The 19,680-nt window shown below is 35.7% G+C and overlaps 1 protein-coding gene across 1 annotated transcript; it reads right to left on the bottom strand.

Moving 5' to 3' along the window:
• Positions 1 to 3,186: 3,186 nt before the first annotated feature.
• Positions 3,187 to 19,680, bottom strand: LOC121873274 (intraflagellar transport protein 52 homolog). The gene is made up of 11 exons (XM_042376715.1): positions 19,540 to 19,680; positions 18,156 to 18,286; positions 17,442 to 17,659; positions 16,831 to 16,972; positions 15,102 to 15,204; positions 14,401 to 14,580; positions 13,993 to 14,106; positions 13,345 to 13,473; positions 12,217 to 12,312; positions 11,321 to 11,479; positions 3,187 to 3,746 (listed from the first exon to the last, which is right to left on the bottom strand). The coding sequence occupies exons 1-11, from the start codon at positions 19,552 to 19,554 to the stop codon at positions 3,699 to 3,701; spliced, it is 1,335 nt and encodes a 444-aa protein (XP_042232649.1). The 5' UTR covers positions 19,555 to 19,680; the 3' UTR covers positions 3,187 to 3,698.

Genomic DNA, 19,680 nt, shown 5'->3' with positions numbered 1-19,680 from the left:
AGTCGGTCATAACTGCAATTCAAGCCTTACCCAGCCAACCTCTTTGACAAACAGACTTGTCTCTTTAGCCTTTATTTACAAAGAAGACTTGTATGTGTTTACCCATTTATTCTATGTTTGTCCTTGTTTAAAAAAAATATATACAGTATATCGCAAAGGATACATTCCTAAAAGTCATTGTGTATAACTAATTTGCAAATGTCGGAGCAATTTTTCCCATAAGAATTAATGTAAATAGGGGGGTTGTGTTCCAGCCAGCAGCTCACACACACCCACCACCACACTCCCGTCACTACCACTACCTCATACCACTCGTGTGAATAGACCCATTGAACTTTATTAATTTTTAAGCAACATGGAAAAAAAAAATGCTCATGTGAAGTGATACCGTAATTTTTCTTTGCGAATAAGCGGGGTATGCTTTGTGAATATCGAATAGGAGCGTTAAAATGTCAATTGTGTGTAAGCGGGGTTGTGAATAGAGGTACAGTATTCTGAATGACAGAAAAGTAGTAAGTAATAGTATACAGTATTCCTGTTATGTATTATTGTGCTGTTGTTTATTTAATCTAAGGGGTTTCCACGATAGGGTACTGTTACTCTCTGCAATGTCAGATGCCCACAAGGATGCCAAAAAACATACAAATTGAATAAAATTTTAATTATTACATTATTAAACGGTAAAAATACAACACTGGTGTAAAGTGATATATATATATATATATATATATATATATATATATGAGATTGTTGATGAATGACCACACACTTGCAATAATATACAGGGTAATCCCTTATCAACTATGGGTTTGCCATCCACTGGTTTAAGTATCCATGTTTTATATTTTGTACACTTGTCAGCCATGGTACTGTATCCAGTTTTAAGTATTCATGTGTTTCCATGGCCACCTCAGGAGATGCTCTCTGGATCAGGTCAATCGTGTGTTTCGTCATGTGCTCCATCGTGTACAGTATTGTATATGTTCTCCAAATGATAATTTATCATCATCTACCAGGCCCAGGTCCTCTTCCTTCTGTAACCTCATTAATCAATTTGCATAGTTTCATCATTCATAGTATATGGCTTCTTTCTATTGTCTTGGCAATAATCATCACTTAACATTAATGTAGATGCAAATGGAGTAGCCATGCAGCAGTTTCTTACTACAGGTGCTCCTCTACTTAAGAACATTCAACTTACAAACTTTTAGGGATACAAACATCATCACTGAGGGGGATTATCTGCCAGAACAGGTGTTTAACGTGGATGAGACTGGATTGTTTTGAAGAAAATTCCAGAAAGAACAAACATTACCTAAGAGGAATAGAGTGAGCCAGGTTTTAAGGCTGTATTAAAGGGTATAGCTGTGCTAAATATCCATAATCTTTTCATTTTGTACAATATGTTTGGTATCTACAAGTGTAAAGTTGGACTTACAAACAAGCCTCAGGAACGTAACTTGTTCATAAGTAGAGGATCTCCTGTATTCCAGATTCTGTCTAGATCCATTTAAAACTATATTCGATCTTGTGTAAATTGAATGTATTGTGACATCTTCATATTGTTGAAAAAGATACAGAATTAGTGAGGATTTTAAAGTAATTTTCAAAAATTCACATTGAACAGTATTAAATATGGCTACAGTAAAATCCAAAATTTGAAAAGTACGGTTTTACCGGAAATGCCAATTTTTTCACAATGAAAGTGACTGACTGGTAAAATTTGAATTTGGTGCCATTTAGTTTCAAAATTGGCTGGTAAGTGCAAAATTAAATTAACTATATTATTGTATGGAAAATATTAGGATATTTTTACAGTAACATAATTTATTAAGGTATTATTCAATCCTTTAGGTTTCAATATTAGTACTTTGTTTGAGCCACTTGACGTAACACTGTAGACACCAAGTAAATTTCAGCAATGATTTTCTCACACTCCTTAATGCCACCACTTCTCACCACATATAGGTGGTGTGTACGTTTCGTAGTGTCTATACACTTCAGATTTTTTTTAAGTACAGTAAACATTATTTTACTTGGGCATTTTTTAATATTTTTTTCTTTATATAGCATATACCCAAAACTTTTTAACCTTGAGCTGTACATGTAGAACTTTAGGTAAATGCCTAACAGTGATATGCATAGAACATTTCAGGGGAAGAACCCCTTTTTTCTCAATGGATATGTCCTCCGCACACCTCCGATTTGCAGAGGTCATCACCAAGTGCCCAGCCCGCAGTGGACTTAACCCCTGTATCTCACACAACAGATGTGTTACCGGGTAATGGAGCTCTGTAAATTACCTCCTATATTTCTCAAAAGGGTGGCTGCTTTCTGTCAGTTAATTCATAATTAATAACAATAGTGTGTGCTATATTTTGGAAAATAAATAGAAAAGCCAAATGGTGTTGTGTGAACCAATTCTATGACAAAAGTTTGAAAATAGTAAAAATTTTAGGCGCCCTTCTCAATTTCTCAAATAATTTTATTTATGCAGTATCTAACATTTTTAATCATACATATAGTTATGTGCTATATAAAAAGTAAATCTAAATTACAATAAAATACATAATGGTAAAATTACAACATGCCTGTACATGAAAAACTGTGTGTTCAACCACAAGATACTTAAATAATACAGTACTGTACAGTATATAAATAGGTGACACAAGAACCCCACAAACTCTCACTAACTAATACTATAACTAGTAATGTGGTGATGGCATGAACCAGTTGTTAACAGAATGAATTATGGTAATTCATGAAGTAGATAGGATGAAACTTTTACAGTACATTAATAGCACATAATAAAAAAAAAAAAATATATATATATATATATATACATACATATATACATACATACATACATATATATACATACATATATACAGTATACATATACTCCCCGACTTACGACCGCCTCAGACGTATCAAAATTTTGTCAAATTACATATTTTCGAGTCCCAATGTCAGGGATTACAATGTGCACTGACAGAATTTTCGTTTGTAATTCACTTTAAAATGGCTGGAAAGCTTAAAAGTGAGAGTTTTGTGGTGTTGAGAAGAAAAAGAGACACCCATTTTAGATTTTCTATGTATTATTAAAGTATTTTTGACTTACGACCTGGATTTGGGTCCCTAACCCCGTTGTAAGTCGGGGAGCAGATGTATATATATATATATATATATATATATATATATATATATATATATATATATATATATATATATATATATATATATATATATATATATATATATATATATATATTAAAAATGCATTCCCATAATTTAATATAAAATTCTGAATGTTATCATAACATTCAATATCTCATTCACAAGATGTAATGAAATCAAGTCCATGATCTTTCAAAACGACTCCAATAAAGCATACAATACTGTGCCTATATTGGGGGTAAGTGTTAATCTGCTTTAAATACAAAATGACATTTGGTTTCTGGGGTGTGGCACATTCTGTTTATCAATGCATCTTGTTCAGATTCAGAGTACAATACCTGTATAATATACTGCATGTGCTTATTTCCTTTAATTATTTTATTTGTAGTTTGTGCAAGTAAAAAGCCACAAGTGTCTTTATACTACAGACTGTATTCATTACTGTAATGGCAATAACAGTTATAATAAATACAGTACAGTGTTCCTGCCAACAAGCAGACAGTTAGTGAAAGATCTCACCCTCAGATATCTTCCAACTCAGATCTGGGTCTACTGAAGGTCTCTGGATCCTGAAAATGTAAAACATGCCACATTAGTATACAAACAGTGCCTGTATATAAAAACACTAAGAACATATTACAGGTGTCCCTCGAGTTCTGAAAATTTGCATTAAAGGAATCCAAAAAGTATGGAATGACTTTTGAGATACAGAAGAAAAAGGTGTTTTCCAAAAATCTTGCCAACCTCTAATATTTCACAAACTAGAGTAAATGTTATGTTTTGGGTTGGAATTCCGTTAGGGGTTATACAGGTACTCCTCAACTTACGACAACCCGGACATACGACCGCCGTAGTCGTATAAAATATTTTTCAAATAACGTATTTTCTAGTACCGAAACGTTTCTGTTCCGTACGATAGCGTGGACTGGGCCGCCTCGTGGTGTACTGCATCCACGCCGTAGCCCGCTCAGTTGGTGTTTGGCCTTTCGTTATTGTTAGTGATCACGCTGTGTACTGACAAAATTTTCGTTTCTAATTCCCTTTAAAATGGCTGGCAAGCATAAAAGTGAGAGTTCTCATGGTGCTGATAAGAAAAGGAGACATTCAATTACTTATGAGATGAAAATGAAAATAATAATGCAATGTGAAAATGGAAAATCAGTGGCAACCATGGCTTCTCTCATTCGACGAAATCAACAATTTTGAAGGACAAGGCAGAGGCATTTGCTAGTATTAATAAGGGGATGCAAATGTTTGAAGAAATGGATCAAAATGTTGAGCGTTTTGCAAAAGTTGACATACAGATCCAAGATGCACTTGCTTGCTAGAGGGAGATTTACAATGAAAAGAAAAGGCAAACTGTGCAGTCTAAATTGGACATATATTTTAAGAAGTCCCCCCACTGCTGTCTCCTCATGCCCCACCACTGCTACCTCTTCACTCCCTAAAGATGATTCAATACCTTAGACAAGCAAGTATGTTAGCCTGTCTGAAGAAAGCAAAATTGATGACCCACCCAGCCCTGTCTCCTCCTCTGCTTCATCCAATTAATGTAGTCTCCATGTTTAATTAAAAAAATATTGTGGCCCCGTGTGCATTCAGCTGACTACATTAAAGGTAAGTGCACAGTAACACTTTATTAATTTTTCATTATTGATACTTTTACTGTACCGTATTTCATTTTAGAATTTTTATTTTCACATTTTCAACTTACGGCCTGGTCGTCGGTCCGGAACCCAGTCGTAAGTCGAGGAGAGACTGTATTTTATGAATTTGTTCTGATAAATGGTACTGTACTTCACTTAAAACATATAAAGCTATATTTAATATTTTAAATACAGGTACAGTACGGTAATGTAAAATAAATAAATAACAGGAGATTAAATGATGATCTTATTATAGAGGCCAGCTGGATGGAGGTGGCCTGGAATACTGTTCAAAGTTGAGATTTAGTTTGAACAAAACATTCTGATATTTTTTGAATGAGGAAACATGAAGACATCAGAAATGATGATAAATGTTGAGAGTTACATAAAACCAATCGTACTGAGACTTTTTAATGAAAAAATATAAAATTTTTAGTAATGATGTTATATGTTGCAATTTAATTTGAACAGCATTTCAAGCCAAAAAAAATAAAGAAAAATATGAATGTCAGAAGTTTTAAATGTTAAGATTGATTTAAACAGTTTTATTATCATAGTTTAATGAAACAAATAAATTTAGTAAATTAATAAAAACAAATCAGAAATTATGTTAAACCGAGATTTAGTTTGAACAAAGAATATTCAGATTTTATAGAAAAACAAAACAAACCTCAGAAGTGATGTTAAACTATAGCTCTAGTGATACCTTACCCACAACTTGTTTCCCCCTTTTCCAAATGCCTCAACACTTGCACATGCTTGAATATCATTCCCACAGAAATAACATGCATGTTTCAGATAGCCCCAAACTTTACCCTTAAGATTTGGTCTTAAAGACTCAACCCTGACAAGAGTATGTATGATGATTTCATTGAATATTAACTTACATTAATGGTTTTCATAATATAAAACTTGTACAGTACAGTATTTATTTTTTGGGTCATCTGAAGACTGAATGTCCCACTCCCCATCATCCCCATATCTTCTGAAGCTCACCCAACGTGCATTCAAGAATCTAACCTTCGTGTTGAGTGGGGCCTATCTACTTGTTTCTTGACCCAAGCACAAGCATCTACCAATAGGTTAGTTTTCATTTCTTTCACTGTACACACTGAGTGTGTATAAATATATTATTGGTAGCATTTCATGGTCTGATACTTTGCTTTATTTTGCGGCACCCTAAATTACTCCCATTTTCCTTTATTGCATGGTGTAATTCATTTATTTCTTGGTGGAAAACCAGAAAAATTATATACTTTCAAAAGGACCATTTTTGCATGCAAGGTATGAAGAAAAAAAAGTATTTGGACTGGAAAGTCAGTTTGCAAGGCAATGTTTGAAATCTCCACTGCAACTTATACTATCCCGTCCAGAACTGCATAATTTCTGTAAACTCATGTGTTTAGCCAACAGCAATTTTAATTTACAATGAGCACCTGGGAAAGTGCATAAATCATAATGTTTGACAAAATGTGTGCTTCAATAACTTGTAGCTCTTCAAGAGTGCAATGCTTTCCTTGCCATTACATCTTCGTGAAGATGAATATAAACATGACAATGATGTGAAGACTTGCCTTAGTTAAGTCACACTACTGAGCCTGGAACTCATTCTTACCTCTGTACAATTAACTTTCATGGTGGTTAATGGGTAAAGACAACATGATATAATCATCAAGTTGTTTTCTTTCCCAGAGAGCCATTAGCTGATGGAAGGGGTATTTCTCCAACAACTTAATAAAGTATTGAAACAGCTCTCTTGGTGACATTTCTCTCTGCAGAAATGCAATCTTCTCTTGTTGAGTTCCAGTTGAAGTTCTCTTGCCTGTCAAGATGTAATCATATTGCTTCCAGTAAACAGTACATTCCTTACAAATTTCCTCAGGTATAAGTTTCAATACTATGTTAAGACAAAAATGATGTGAAATGTCAAATTTTTCTGCCCAAATGTATGTCCCTTAATGCAAAAAAAAAAAAACTTACTAGGAGTTCTTCCATTGGCATTACCCTACATTCTCCTGTAGTGATTGTGTTTTTAATATGTCTGAGACAAAATAATGTAATGAAGAGTTTGTACTTCAAGAGTTAATGGAAGAGCCTAAATACTAAATTTTAATATCGAGTAACCCAACAGCGAGTTCAAGGACACTGATGCTGATATTAACTGATTTGATTACACAAAGTTGATTAGTTTTGAACAAGAATGTGAAAGATAATGTTGGTACAGAGTTACATTAGAGCCTGTTACTGCACTTCTTTCAGGTATCGGGTAAAGCACTACATAAGATATTGTGTGGCCAAATCAGAAAGGTGATGTAGAGAATAAAAAACACTTAGGTACATGTTCAGTGATTATGTACCATATGTGTGTGTTTAGTATAGAGTACAGTACTGTAAACTTTACTGAGTATTGAGTATGTGGTCAGAATTTGCTGAGCGTATGAAAACCTTGTGGTGAGCAATTACGGAGTATGTGGTGAACATCTACACTGACTGTTGAGTTTATGTTCATACTAAGCATGCATTGAGTATGCCCCCAAAATAAAGTGAAAATATGCAGTATGTGAAATGTTGAGTATATACTGTGTTGAATATATACTGAACATATGCAAAATATATACGTACTGAGTTTGTATTGAGTGTATGCAGAGTACACAGAGTGGATTCGCAGTGCCAGGCATATGCTGAGTGTGTGCGCTAATAATAAGCTGAGCAAGTGCTGAGTACTGTATGTACTTAACATCGCTGAGCATACATGGAGTGTATCCACACCATATACTGAGTGTGCGCTTAGCATTCATTAATTTTTAAACAGTGACCAACATAAATTTATGTTGGCTGCAGGGACGGTGGCCAACATCAATGGATGTTTCATGTTCCTCTCGTCCCAGTTTTTGTGCATGTAGAGTCAGTTTAGGGATGCTTTACTCTGTTTAAGGGTTAAGTGTACCGTAATTTAAATGTGCCGAGCAAAAGAATTAATCAATGATATGTAGTAATCATCATTTGAACCAAAAATTACACAAAAATGAATCTTAATGTAACACCTATGAGATCAAAGGTTAAATTCATCTACATCAGACATTTACCCTGTATGTCCAAGTTACCTATTCTTGTTGTAACTCCTAAACCAGAAATGTTACTATGAGAGTATGTAGGGGTTTTCTAAAGGATTTAAATTTAATATGAATGTTTATTACCCCAACTGATGTCTGTGGAAGTAAAACATGACACTTCATACCACTTTTGTCCTTTTCTCCTTTACAGATGTACACCACATTCAAAACAGGTTCTATTTGTCTTGACTATTTTTCTGAAACTTTAAAATCATTAAAAACAACTCAGGTTTCTTCCTTTTTGTCACCTTTTGGTATGTTAGTCTTGCCAGTTCAAGTGTTTTAATTTCTCAGGGCGACAGTATCCATATCTTCGTCTTTACACGAGCATCTCATGTCTGCAAATCATTTCTGATTTTAGTAAATGCCGGTATAAATAAACAGGTTTGGAATGACTTTTTTTATTGCGTCGCCTAGAGAGTGAGTCTAATGCCGTGGAAAATCTCTGCCTCAACCTTTTTAGTCATTTTAGGTGCTATCCTTTTCCTCTTGAAGGTCACCCTAATTTTCTTTAAAGCTTGTTTCAATGGCATTCACTATTAAAGAGTAATCCTAGAAATATTACATATTTCTGTCTTACTTTCTCTTTAAATAAATATATCTTGGATTGCTCTTTGTTTTTTCTTTTTTCTGATGATACTTGACCACTGAGAATAATGTTTTCCTTCATAGTTGTGATTTCAGGTACAGCTGGTGTTTTCAGGGTCAAAGTTTTCAGTTGTTGCTTACTTTCTATCCAATACTTTCCTTTTGTAGGATGCTTGCTTTACCACTTTCTTCTCTTCAATACTGTATTCTTGAATTTTGTTTAACTTCAAAACTCCAATGCTAACATTTTAAGGGAATAACACCCTACTCTATATTTCAGTAATTAAATGAAGTACAGTACAGCAATACCTGGTTTAAGCTGAACCCTTTTACCTATGTGTTGCCATTTGATTTATACCACTACCTAATTTACAACTCATTTACCTTGCACTTACCATGGTAAGCTTAACCTCATTTCAAGAGAATGAAGATAAACAGGTAAAAAATCCATTCAGCTGCCTAAAAAAATGGAGCCAGATGAGAGGTTCAAACAGCAGGTGTGACTGGAAACTGAAACCTGGTTGAAACTGGGTCCTATTTTATGGCCTGCTTGAACCATGGAACAAATGCATGGTGGCAACAAACTCTTAGCTTATAGCCTGTGGCAACTGATTCATCAAGAGTTATCCTGATTTTTAGGAGTTTCAGTTGATCTGAGAGATCCTGTCTCTAGTTTTCAAGTTGAGTTTTTGAGTACAGTATCGCATATGCTAGTCACAAAAGTGGAAGGGTACTGGGAACTCTGGAGAACCTCGAGGCATCATCCTGCAAGCTTGATGATGCAGTACATGAGTTGCCTGATCCACCACATCAGTTATCAAAACAATACTCAACATAATGGACAGATAAAAAACAACAACTGCAAAACCAAGTAGAAAATGTATTACAGTATTTTCAAAACATGAATACTGTATTGAGATTAACTGAGGCTACTGTATATCTGTTGGCTTAGTTATTTTTACATTTCAGAAGGACTACTAAGCCAGATGTTCCCTGTATACATTCCATCCAGTATTTACAGACATGGAACCTCAACATAAAATTCAGATTAAAAAAAAAGGTGCAAAAATAGTGGTTTCTAAAATTTTAAGAGTCCAGTAATGTGAAGTTTCATTGATACAAGACAGGAGATGGGCAGTACAAGCATGATCATCCACAGTCTCCTTAGTGCATCCCCAACCAGTGGCCCCTTGTGGGTGAAGGCAACATTGGTGAAAAGGCAGCAGGAGAGCACAGGAAGCTTTTAAAATATAATTGCATCTAATATGAGTGAAATTAATCCTGTAGAAAAGATGAGGGAATTATTTCAAAATTTCACAGAAGGATAGACTAAATACAGGTACTGTATCCCCCGATTTACGATAATCCGCTTTAATATTAGTTAGGTTTTAACACACTTGCAATTTACATTAGGCAAATTCCACATTAACGATAGCTGTCAGGAGGCTCTACTGGCTGACACAGAATGTAAGCACATCTCTCCCTTCACTTGTTAAATGCAAGATGGCCGCTATGTGCAGAAACTGCTTTTCCATCCTCTGCACAGCATCATCTACCCGCGCGCCACCCTGTATACTACAGTTTCACGCTTTGTTCCAACGTGATCGCTCCTGCCCTCGCTCGTGTTACCAATGTTACCTTGTGATTGCTGTGATATTTGCCATTTATTGGTGAGATGATAACACTATTGTTCAGATTTTGTTCTGTTTTGGTGACTGAAGTTATTAATGTTTACTGAAAACAGGTAGCAAGTGTTTTGCCGAGTCTCCCACCTATGAGAAAGCCAAGGTTTCAAGGAAGACCGTGTCCCTGGAGACAAAGTTCGACACTGTTAAGCGCCAGGCTTGTTATTATTATTGTGGTGAGTGTGATTTAATTTTTTTGTATTTAATTAGTGTACATTAGCTTTTTATGTGAAACATGTCTGTATTGGAGAGACCAGGAATGTATCCCATTGAAACCATGTTAAAAGGCTCCCAATTTACATTAGGGTTTCCAGGAACACAACCCTATTTAAATCTGGGGGTACCTGTATGTACTGCATATGAAGAGTTGAGGAAACATATCTATTAGTGAGAGGAGTATGGGAGAAGTGATATATGAGAAGGAATGAAAGGTTGGGTGGTGAGACCTGGAATGAATGAAAATAATGTAACGGTAAAGAAAAGGGGTATGACAATCCTTGTGCTGCTGATAATGAAAATACAAAATTATAAGATATGGCAACAAATATTCCTCAATATTTCTAGCTGGAATGCAAAGTAGTTTAGTTAAATATGCCTTTTTACAGTGTTTACCCCAGTACATACATGACCAATCAGAGAAAGATACAAATGTGAAGCTTTGGGATCAGTTTAATATCTGTATCAAAAAACTTAAAAAACAGAAAAGTACCATTAGGAGATATCAATGCAAAAGAAGGATATGAGAGTAAGGGAACATGATAAGAAAATGAAGAAGTTGCATTGAAAATTACAAAAGTGAGTTTCTTTTTACTGATGTTTGCACAATAAAATTTGTTCCTTGTGAACACATTCGTCGAGCACAAATATATACACAAGTACATTTGGAGATGTCCTTCACTGACCACACAAAAAATTGATGGGGCAGAATGAATGAAAACAATGTATATATTTTGAATATAATAATAAATGTTGGTATCAAAATATTTACAACACAAAATAAAAATCTCATGTATTATAGTAAACAATCAGGGAGGCAAAAACACATTAAGGCTGTAAAACGTAACACTTAACAATAAACAATGATGTAATAACACAAACCCATTTTACATACCTGGTTCAATTTCTTGAATTCTACAAGTTGAGTGTAGATGTACTCAAGTATATGTTTAGCATCCCTTGATGTAGGAGGCAGCTTAGAGATTACACCAAGAATATCTCCACATTCTCGCACGTAATACTCCAAATCTTCATCTTTACATTTATTGGTCACCTGTCAAAATATATTGAAAAAATGTAACAACCAATCAATAACCATATTATATTAATAAACCCAAGAAAATGGTTTCTGTTTCAAAGTTGTTCAATGTAAATATGGGTAAAACCCCTTGGGGCTGTCCAACAGAGGGCAACTGTTTTAAAGGCATAATTCACAACCCTCTAGACCCATTTCTTCACAACCAATGGGCCATGGAGGTTTGTTGTATGTTAATATGATAGCATATAAATAGGTTAGGCTTAACAGTGTAGTACATTTTTATGAGGAAGTGTTCCAATCTGACCAGTACTTTAAGGTACCCCTTAAATACTGTATACAGTACAGTTCATACATTTAACTTTTGCAGATCTTTACAACTTTAAATTGTACCTTTTTATCAAATATATGGTGGCCGTGTAAATTTTTTACACACCACACAAAAGTGGGTATCACTGGTGTATGTTTCTATCTCTGCCTTACTAAAGGGTATATGCTAGAAATCAAATACTTGAATTACTGTACTACAATATACCTTGATGAATATCTTACACTAATATATATATATATATATATATATATATATATATATATATATATATATATATATATATATATATATATATATATATATATATATATATATATATATATATATATATATATTATACCATTTCATAAACAAGGTGGTAAAGACAGATTTCACTTACCTTCTTCAGTCCTTTAATGCATATTTATAAAACAGCATTCCTTACCTGAGCCAGCCTTGATTTCTCGGAGCTAAATGCTTCATCTAAGTCGAAGAGCTCCAGTGAAGGATGTGGCAACTCACGGAAGGAAGGAGGAAATACCTGCAAAATAATTTAATTTATAATAATTCACATAAAATATGCATGAAAATTTTTTTATGTAACACAAAATTCAGATACTAATTACAGGTTTCCCTTCCCAATCATGGCATCCTAAATCACGCTTTCCAATTCTCACGATAGAGTAAAATGCACCAACTTCCCGTCTCATGGTTCCAAGTCTCGAGGTTTCTCCAATATCTCTCTCATTACGGGTACTAAATATAAGTGGAATAAGAATACAGTACAGTGTATTACTGAAACTAATACAATAAATTATCTAGAGGAATAAATTATCCAGAGGAATAAGGCATGGCTGATATATTTTAAATAAGGTTAGAGGCAGTGAGGTGTCTTGCATGTAACTTGTTCAGAGTAACGAATACTCTGGTGTATTGTGAATGTGATCCAAGGCAATGCCTGGTTGTTATTTTAGAAGAGTTTATAAGTAATATTTTACTCACACCCAAACATTAACAATGATGATAATAACTTAAAGGACTAATAATAATATCATAGGTGGTGCACCTATGAAAGCAGTCAGCAGGGAAGACAGCACACTGGTTGTATACAACTCACTCTCAATGCTGCTCAGGCTATCTTGTCTCTGCTGCAAGTTAATTTATCTGACAATTTCTCTCATTGTGATGTAGGTTCTGATTTATTATTATTTAGGTTCTTCATTCAATACTGTATAGTACAATTGATTTTTACACTTTATGTAGAGGTTATACAGTACAGCTTATAGGAGATTACTGTGTCCATTTTTATGACTTAGTACTTCTATTGCAGGTCTTCTGGGGTAAAGCAATAATGGGTTACACAATCATATTATCCTCATTATCAGTTTTGCCAAGGAGCATATCCCCTGTGACTGGGAAGGGAGAGCTGTGGACCTCTTTGAATCAATACGGTAATTATTCTTAGGTAATTATATCACTGAGTACTGGAGAAAAGTTTATGTTTGTTCTGGGTAAAGATATTTGATTATTATTACAAAATCTCAAATATACAAAACTGGGATACTGTACTCACTGCAGGCTGTAGTGGAGGCAAAGGTGTCTCAAATTGTGGAGTGATGAGGCGCAGAGGTTCATGTTTCACATTCAGCTTATTATATGCTTCTATCCCAGCTGGCACTAGCTGCATGTCTATTGATGTTAACTATTTTGAGAAAATAAAACAGAAAAACAGATACAATACAACATTGTTATTAGGTAAGCCCATCCCTAGTAAACAAGGTCAGATACCGTACAGTCTCATTATCCATTCCACTGAACTTCCCATGGGAAAAATAAGGAAGTGTTCCCTGACCCAAAAGTTTTGGGGAAAAAAAACCTTTAAAGTACTGTAGGTTTACTGTACTGTACTGGTTCCAATTTCTGAAAATGCCGGTTTTTTTTTAGGTAGACACCTTACCAACCTGTATTGTATTTAGTACTACACCAAATATTTTAATAATTCCCATTTTCAAACAAAATTTTATAAGAAATATAAAAAATACTCAAAATATTGAACACAAGAAATAATAGTCATGTTGATCATCTTGAAGATTATTGTAATAATGATAAGAGCTTAGCAGATTTTTCCTCCCCTAAAGCTTCACCACCGACCAGCTGATAAAAGTGTGGGTCACATTAAGAGAGTTCTTTTATTACTGAATGAAATATTATTATATTTTACCTGAGTATGAAACAGCTGTGTATAATCTGTAGGTACTTCTTCAGACTCCTGAAGGCAGGTGCGCAGACTCTCTGCCAGTGATGCAGTATCTGGTGTCATATTGTAGTCAGAGACCTGAAAACAAAAAACAAATTTCTAACTTATCTATGATGTAATCTATCTTCCACTCTACAGTACTGTACTGTGTTTGAATTCTATTACTCTACACTAATTAATTCTTGAAATCCAGAGCCTCTTGTACTCTGCAAGTATTATCAGACCTGTATATAAGATGGTTCAAATGGGTAAACCATGAACCATTGAGGTCAGTTTAAACATTAATACAATTTAAATATTCATGGTTTCACCAACTTCTCCATTAATATACAGTAGTGTAAGCCATGACAACTAAAACCTTCTCACATATACCTCTGGATCATCAGCATCAATCTGGTTTAATTTGAAATCTTTGGCCGTGAGGAACTGGAATATAACATCCTTGATTTTGCTGTTCTCTTCACGGTCAATGTACTGGTCAGTGAACATGTGAGCTGACCCCAAAACTGCCACTCGACCATGGCTTCTGGGGTGCTCAAAAAAGGCACACACCTGTAAAAATATATAACAGAGAAATGCCACTTTGTCATCACTACATTGTAAAAGGCCACATATGGTATATACTATGCTGTATATACCGGGTGACTACAAATGATCTTCCTCATTTTAAGTACTTATTAAGAACAACAAAGCTTCAATAAAAATTACAATTACTAAGAAAGCAGTTTTAAGATAATTTTTATATTTAATATTGACAGTGATGTTACAACATTCCCGAATAAGAAATTACCTGATTACTGGAGCGGGTATAGGGGGCACAATCAAGACTGATTATTTTGCCCACTGATATTTTAAAGAGTACTGTAACCCATAATAATATAGATGAATTTGTGATGTGATCATATGGGCCAATTTGCAAGCATTTCCCCAGTCCATTTTAAGCTCCCAATCTGCCAGTGACTGGTAGATATAGAGGAATTTGAGCAGAGGTACTGTGGTTGATCAGTACAGACACAGTCAGCAATGGTTACCCCGTATCACATGAAGTTGTATAAAACACCTAAAAAACTTACTGGTCTGTTCAGAGGAAAAGAAATGCTGCCTGTAGACAAGACAGCAACAGCAGGGCGAGCAACATTGAGAGTGGCCCCAAATGGATAAACAAAGGACATTGACCTGGAAAATTGAAACAGTGAGGAGGCTGAGTTACAGAATCATGATACAGTATTGATATAAATATGCACATATGAGAGTTATGATAATTATGGTGATGACAATAGCTAAGCGTGTAAAAGTGATCCCTACTGTAATTTTTTGTACAATTGTAGTATAGTCTGCATTTACGCGGTCAATTGAACCCATGGGGGTCCGCGTAAAACGAGAAACGCGTAAACGAAATAACAGAACATATGGGATTAATTGAAATAGAGACTGGGCCGACTCCCAAACTCCACTTTTTCCGACACAATACGTACCTTGTATAATTTTATGATGGTATTGCTACACACATAATATCTAAATAAAAAACTACAAATCTAAAGGTGTTTAACACTTATGTTAGTAGAAGCGATGGGTCGGCACACGTGGATGGCGGCTGGTTCCGAGGCAGAGGGCAGATTAGTTGCCCTCTGGTGAATCACTTTCACTACTCGCAGAGGTTTGTAGGGCCTCCCAGACAAACCCCTCAAAGTCCATATCCTCACTGTCAGTATCACTGACTTGGGCTGGCTGTGGTTGTGGTGGGTTGCGGGCGAAGAAGTCCTTAATATTACGTTGGCGACTAGCATTGATGTTGTCGAGATAGATCTGGATATACGGCTCCATAACTTTCGACAGATGGTTATTAGACACTTCATACCGTTGCTTGTCTGGGTCGTTGTCAAGGAAGAGCTTAATTTTCTCCCCCAACTCGATGATTTCCTTCACATAATCATGGCTTGGTCCAGGTAATTCAAGGTTTTTCTGGGGTGGTGGGGGTCCAGCGGAAGTCATTGTGAGGGGAATAGCGGGCACAAGAGAGAACTGTATACGCGGACTGAGAACAATGAGACTGGCCCGGCTAGGTCAGCGACTTCTGGTGGCAGGGCACATCATGTTACATTAGACCAATCACACCTAGCGGCGGAGGGAATGCGTGGGTGGTAAGGATGTGTGGCTCAATCACAGTCCGATATGTCATATGACGTCAGCAATAACGTAAGAGCGACCTAATGCGCACCCCTCACCGCGCCGCTTCCTGCGTATTGTCAAGAATGGACCGCGTGAGTAAAAAATGGTGCAGCGCGTCTGGACCTCTCCAGCCACTCGCCGCGTAAATGATGAAATTTACCGTGTAATTAAAACATTTCATTCTGGCAAGGCACCGCGTAAATGACCAAACGCGTAAACAAAAACCGCGTAAATCCAGACTATACTGTACAGTACTGTAACTACAGTTCATAAATTTGGGCATATCATTAAAACTGTGCCAGAAATATCTATTAATTATCATGTGGTAAGGTCAAGTACTGCCCTTCACACAAGCTCACCTGAATCAATATTTTGAATTTTAAGACATGTGTGGAATTGAAACTGAAATCCTGGATTATAGCTAAGCCTGGACAGAATGACTAGTGAATATGCCTGCTTGAGGCTTTGGGAACCCAGGGAAGCCCTAATTCATGGTGACTGGGGCCTAACAAGGACCCAGGCTCAGTCCTAAGCAAGATTAGCTGAACAAGTCAACTTTGGCTGACCCCAAGAAACATAAAATATTAAAATAACAAAAGAGACATTCATTGCCATGTACAGTACTTTACAGACCTGCTTGGCAGAGTGTCATCTAGAAGTAACCCAGGAATATTCTTGCCTGTTGCCTCCAAAATGGCACGATTAAGAATTCCATTGGTAATAAGGCATTCTTTAGGGTGGTAGTATTTGTAGTAGCAAGTCCGCACCACCGAGTCTGAAACACCAATAGAATTTTTACAATGGAACTTCAAATTTAATTATATTGAGGATAAATTTCATATTACTATTTGGTTTGGTGTTCACTATCCTCTAGTCCATTTTTTTTTACAGGAGGAACCACGAACATGAAGCCTCAAACTTTCACTCTTATGCGTTAACTGTAGTTTGATATCCACATTACCCAGAATACCTCTCATCTATTCTTTCTACACACCAATTTTCATTTGAAACTTGTCTCTATTTACTCTTCAACACCCACATCCAGGGCTAAACTCGTGCATGAATCAGGTCTAATAGAGGCTGACAAAGATGATTTCAGGAATTGCTTGACTCTCAGTGAACCTTCAACAACTAAAAATCCAATGGGGTTAGAAACAGTGAAAGCTGCTTCAGGGGAAGATGTTAATGCTGATGATGATAACAAAGACAGTGAAGAAGCAATCACGAGTATCTCTGACACTCACCATTATTCACAGCTATGCCATACTCCTCTAAAAGGAAATTAATATTTGTGTTGGCCTTCTTCTCCCCTCCTTCTTCAGCCATGACAAAAAGGCTTCCTCCATCTTCCACATGGTGCCGTAAAATAGAAAATTGAACTTCAGTTAACCTTTGCCGGGGACAGGCAAAAACAATTACACTTGCCTGACCCAAATTTTCTTTTGTCAGGTCATCACGGTTGCTGAAAAAAGATATGATAATGATATGAATTGAAAAAAAAAGTATATTCTCCAAATTAAATGTTTTCAGTGTAGTACTGTACCTTTTTTTTTAAAAGGAATACTGGGTACTATACATCCCTTTTGTATATAAAGGATTATCTGTTCATAGGTATTTGTTACGCATAATTTCAATCAAACAAACAACCCTCAATTTTACATATTATTTTCCTATGGGACTATTAATTTCACTTAGCACAATACTTTCAGGGAATGTATCAATCACATTTACCTGTACAGTTTTCCATTATTTTTTCAAAATTCAATTCTGAGGTATCATTAGATATCAATTGAAGTGTAGCAATTATTTACATTGATAAGTCTTACATGAATGAAACTAGGTTATGAAAATTTCTATCATTAACCTTTAAATGGAAGGCATCATCTGTGAAAGCTTTCCTATGCATTGCTTCCAATTAAGTTCAAGATTTAGTATACATTAAACAGTTTTATATTTACCTGAGAACTTTCCATTGTGTCTTTAGTTTGTGATGAAGAATCTTGTATCCATCACTTAGTTTGAAGAGTTCTGCCTTGGACTCATTAAAAAGGATAGTGTTATTATTCTCCTTTATACCCAGATCAGTTTTCTGTAAAAAAAATAATATTCAGTATGATTCTTGTAGTGTGGATGGCTGGTACTGTAAATTATTGGTAATGCAGAGGGTTAATGGTGTTAGAGGTGCAGAGTTGTTGATATTAGTACAGTACAGTACATGGTGGTGATCAGCTGACTGTGCAGTAACATTGTATTAATTTATATTTACAGTACTGGTAATATATAAATGCATTATTGTAATGTACAATAATGTTGCATTGTTTTATGCAAAATGTATACAAATCAATTACAATACAGGTATAGACCCTCAAATCCAGGACCCTTAGAACAATGACTGAACAAGTTTTGAAGATTTTTCTGGTTTTCTGGGTCCTAGGTCATCTATCTGTTACCCTCGGCCTATCAGTAGAATATGTCAGGTTTTGCTTCCACACACACACACACCTCATGCAAACCCAGTGGAACATTAGTTTTACATGTTTGTTTACATGTAACAGGATTTTGGTGGCTGTCCAGGGAAGCTTTCCGTTGCTTACCATTCAAAGTCGGTTGGTTGGTGCACACTGCAACAATTATAAATAGTGAAGGTGACAGTAGCATCTTAATTTATGGGAAAAACTAGGGACAAAATATGAGTAAGAAAAGTACTATTCTTCCACCTGATTTACTTTAGTCTTGAGGTAAGACAAATTTTCTTCCCTAGATATTTTTCATTAGGTGGCTGTATAACCCTGATCCTTGTCTATAAATATTATGAGCTTTTAGACATACAGGTATGTTCACAGGTATTAATTTTCCCAGTGCTTTTACAGGGCAATTTTGTTGCTGTTGTAGTAACCTTTAAATCATATATATTAACTAGCAAGGCAAAAAGATGATCAGTGTTGTTAATTATGACAGTGGCAGCCACAGAATCATTCCAGAGACAACAGAATGAGTTACCAGAAAGGAAGAAGGTTGAACAGTTTTGTTACTATGGGAGTCATAAGGTCATTCCAGTAACAGTAAAATGACCTGCCAGTACCTAGTAAGGCATAAGTATAATCAGCATTGTTGCTTACGGTAGTGGAAGCCATAGATAGTAGATAGAGCTGCCAGAGAGAGTAGACAGAGCTGCCAGAGAGAGTAGACAGCTGCCAGAGAGTAGACAGAGCTGCCAGAGAGAGTAGACAGAGCTGCCAGAGAGTAGACAGAGCTGCCAGAAACAGTACAGAGCTGCCAGAAACAGTAAATACAACTGTCAGTATCAAATAAAGAACAAGGATGATTAGTGTTGTTACTTACTACAATGGGAGCCATAAGGTCATTCCTGAGAGAGTAGGTAGAGCTGTCAGAGATAGTAGGTAAGAGACGCCAGTAGTAAGGAGGGACGAGCTGTGTTGTTTGTTTACAGGTCGAGGAATGTGAGGTAGTAGTCAGCCTCAG

Source organism: Homarus americanus, unplaced genomic scaffold, assembly GCF_018991925.1.
Source record: "Homarus americanus isolate GMGI-L3 unplaced genomic scaffold, GMGI_Hamer_2.0 scaffold32929, whole genome shotgun sequence".
In the NCBI taxonomy this organism is placed as follows: domain Eukaryota; kingdom Metazoa; phylum Arthropoda; class Malacostraca; order Decapoda; family Nephropidae; genus Homarus; species Homarus americanus.
The sequence above is the reverse complement of the archived record's forward strand: the minus strand, read 5'-3'. Positions and strand labels throughout refer to the sequence as shown.

What these genes read in the sequence shown, in the direction of transcription:
- LOC121873274 (XM_042376715.1), bottom strand. An exon ending in GATGACACTCTGCCAAGCAG is followed by an intron (nt 15,205 to 16,830) that starts GTCTGTAAAGTA and finishes TCAATTTTCCAG; the next exon opens with GTCAATGTCCTTTGTTTATC. An exon ending in AATTCAAGAAATTGAACCAG is followed by an intron (nt 3,747 to 11,320) that starts GTATGTAAAATG and finishes TTACATTTTCAG; the next exon opens with GATCCAGAGACCTTCAGTAG.